The 2500-nt window shown below is 47.6% G+C and overlaps 2 protein-coding genes across 4 annotated transcripts in view; both read right to left on the bottom strand.

Annotated features, from left to right (window-relative positions):
• Nucleotides 1-290, bottom strand: part of LOC147031076 (uncharacterized) — a 27867-nt gene extending 27577 nt beyond the window's left edge. The window contains exon 1 of the mRNA XM_085872063.1: nt 233-290. Within this exon, the coding sequence (XP_085728189.1) occupies nt 233-290 (58 nt within the window). The remainder of the gene's footprint in view (nt 1-232) is intronic.
• The window catches only part of LOC147031075 (uncharacterized), a 115217-nt gene that overhangs the window by 96671 nt on the left and 16046 nt on the right, over nt 1-2500 (bottom strand). The gene's annotated exons all lie outside the window — the stretch shown is intronic.

The following is a 2500-nucleotide window of genomic DNA, read 5'->3' as shown; positions in this document are numbered from 1 at the left end:
ATCAGTTGAGCAGTTCGCAGATGGCCGCTCCCTGAGAAGCATGCATCAGGGAGGAGAAATGTTCTTTCATCCGTTTCTTGGGAAGTGAGGGTGTGAATCCCCATGAAATCCATCGCAGAATGACAATGCAATATGGTGATGCATGTTTATCACTGCAGCAGGTGTACGACTGGGACAGGAAGTTAAAAAGTGGAGTTCTTTCAGTTCGGGTGTGAGTTGTCTCGGCACCCACCTTGCAGACACTTTGCGGATCCCCAGCATGTAGTGAATGATATGGTGTGCTGAACCATGGCTAATATTCAATTGGGAGACCACGTCATCCAGTGTAATGCGACAGTTTTTCCCTTTGCACGCGCTCAACTCCTGCAACCATTTCTGGTGTGTCGGCTGTGTGAGGCCGGCCCGAGCGAGCAGCGTCTGCCACACTGGACACTCCACTTTTAAACTTCTTGTCCCAGTCGTACACCTGCTGCAGTGATAAACATGCATCACCATGTTGCATTTTCATTCTGCAATGGATTTCACTGGGTTTCACACCCTCACTTCCCAATAAACGGATGACAGAACGTTGCTCCTCCCTGGTGCATGTTTCTAAGGGAGCCACCATCTTGGAACTGCTCTACTGATGTCATACGTTCAATGTTGCCAGATCTACAACAGGCAAAACATGTCTCATATATATATATATATATATATATATATATATATATATATATATATATATATATATATATATATATATATATATATATATATACACGAGGTGTGTTCAAAAAGTATCCGACCTTTGTTCAAAAAAAATACTCTTATCCAGATACAACAAACTCACACTTCAAAGTAGTCCCCTTGAGTAGTCCCCTTCAAAGTAGTCCCCTTGAGCTGCCACGCACTTCTCCCAACGATTCTGCCACTGTCGGAAGCAGCGCTGGAACGCCTCTTTTGGGATGGTACGCAGCTGGTCCGTTGCATTCCGCATGATGTCTTCTCTGGACTGAAATCTGGTCCCTTTCAGGGGCATTTTCAGCTTGGGGAAAAGCCAGAAGTCACACGGAGCCATGTCGGGAGAGTAGGGAGCCTGACTAAGCACAGGTGTGTTGTGTTTGGCCAGGAAACTCTGTATCATATGTGAAGAATGGGCGGGTGCGTTATCGTGATGGAGCTGCCAATTGACCGCTGCCCACAGGTCTGGCCGTTTGCATCGCACAGCGTCACAAAGGCGATGCAGTACTTCTTGGTAGTACTCTTTGGTGATGGTTGTGCCGTGTGGTGCGTACTCGTGATGAACCACGCCACTGGAGTCAAAGAAGACTGTCAGCATGACTTTGACATTGCTGCGGACCTTCCTTGCCTTTTTTGGCCTCGGGGATGTTGGATGCTTCCATTGTGATGATGGAACTTGGTTTCTGGGTCGTACCCATAAACAAAGGTCTCATCGCCAGTGATCACCGTGTTGAAGAAGTTGGGATCGCTGTTCACAGTCTCCAGCATGTCCTGTGCGATCTCCAAATGGAGTTGCTTCTGCTCGATCGTTGCAGCTTTGGCACAAACTTTGCTGAGATTCTCCTTCAGCCAAAATCCTCAGTCACAATGGAATGAACGGATCCAATGCTGACGCCCGCCTCGTCTGCAAGTTCTCTGATCGTGATTCCACGATCCTGCATCAGCAAGGTCCTCACTTGATCAATGACGATCTCATTTCGGGATGCTGAGGGCCTACCAGAACGAGCTTCACTTTCCACTGATGTGCGACCATCTTTGAAGCCGTTGTAGCACTCTTTTATCTGTGTGGTGCCCATTGCTTCGTTCCCAAAGGCCTGTTGAATCTTGCGGATTGTTTCCACTTGGGAATCGCCAAGTTTTACACAAAATTTGATGCAGTAGCGTTGTTCAAGTTTTTCTGTCATTTCGTCAAAAACGAAAATCCAACGGCGCTCACTTCCACTTCCTCACTCATCGGCGGTCTGTCGGCGACTGACAGCTTCTGCAGGCGGGAAAATATTCACGCATACGGATTAGGATCGCCTACATACGTGCACCAAACCACGCCTCCCTAGCTTCATTTGTTTACGCACGAAAAATTAAGGTTGGATACTTTTTGAACACAACACACTTTTTGAACACACACATATTATTTATATACATATTGTTACGGCTGTGGAAATTCGCAAACCACCATCCAGGTCCCTTAGGTGAGATATCTCTTCAGTACATGTGTAGTTAGCCCCAAACCTGTTGTTTTGAGGGAAATAATGTGATTCATTCGGGCTGCGACGCTTTGAGTTAGTCGTTTTTCTTTTTCTATCTTTTATTTCAAACAAAAACCAACGAGGACGCTCGGTGGGCTTTTTCCGCCTGTTTTTCGCGCCATTCTTCTCCGCGCTTGGTGTGAGGGAGGAGAAGCGGGGTGGGGCAGCTGGCGCCCGATTGGTGGATGCGTGGTGTGATGCGGCCAGGGAGGAGGAATGCCCCTCTTCGAGACCTTTCTCGAAGCGCCTCGAAG

This window comes from Eptatretus burgeri, chromosome 3 (genome assembly GCF_056783735.1).
Source record: "Eptatretus burgeri isolate ZD-2024b chromosome 3, Ebu_testis_v1, whole genome shotgun sequence".
Classification (NCBI taxonomy): domain Eukaryota; kingdom Metazoa; phylum Chordata; class Myxini; order Myxiniformes; family Myxinidae; genus Eptatretus; species Eptatretus burgeri.
Note: the sequence above shows the minus strand (reverse complement) of the source record. Positions and strands in the feature narration are given on the sequence as shown.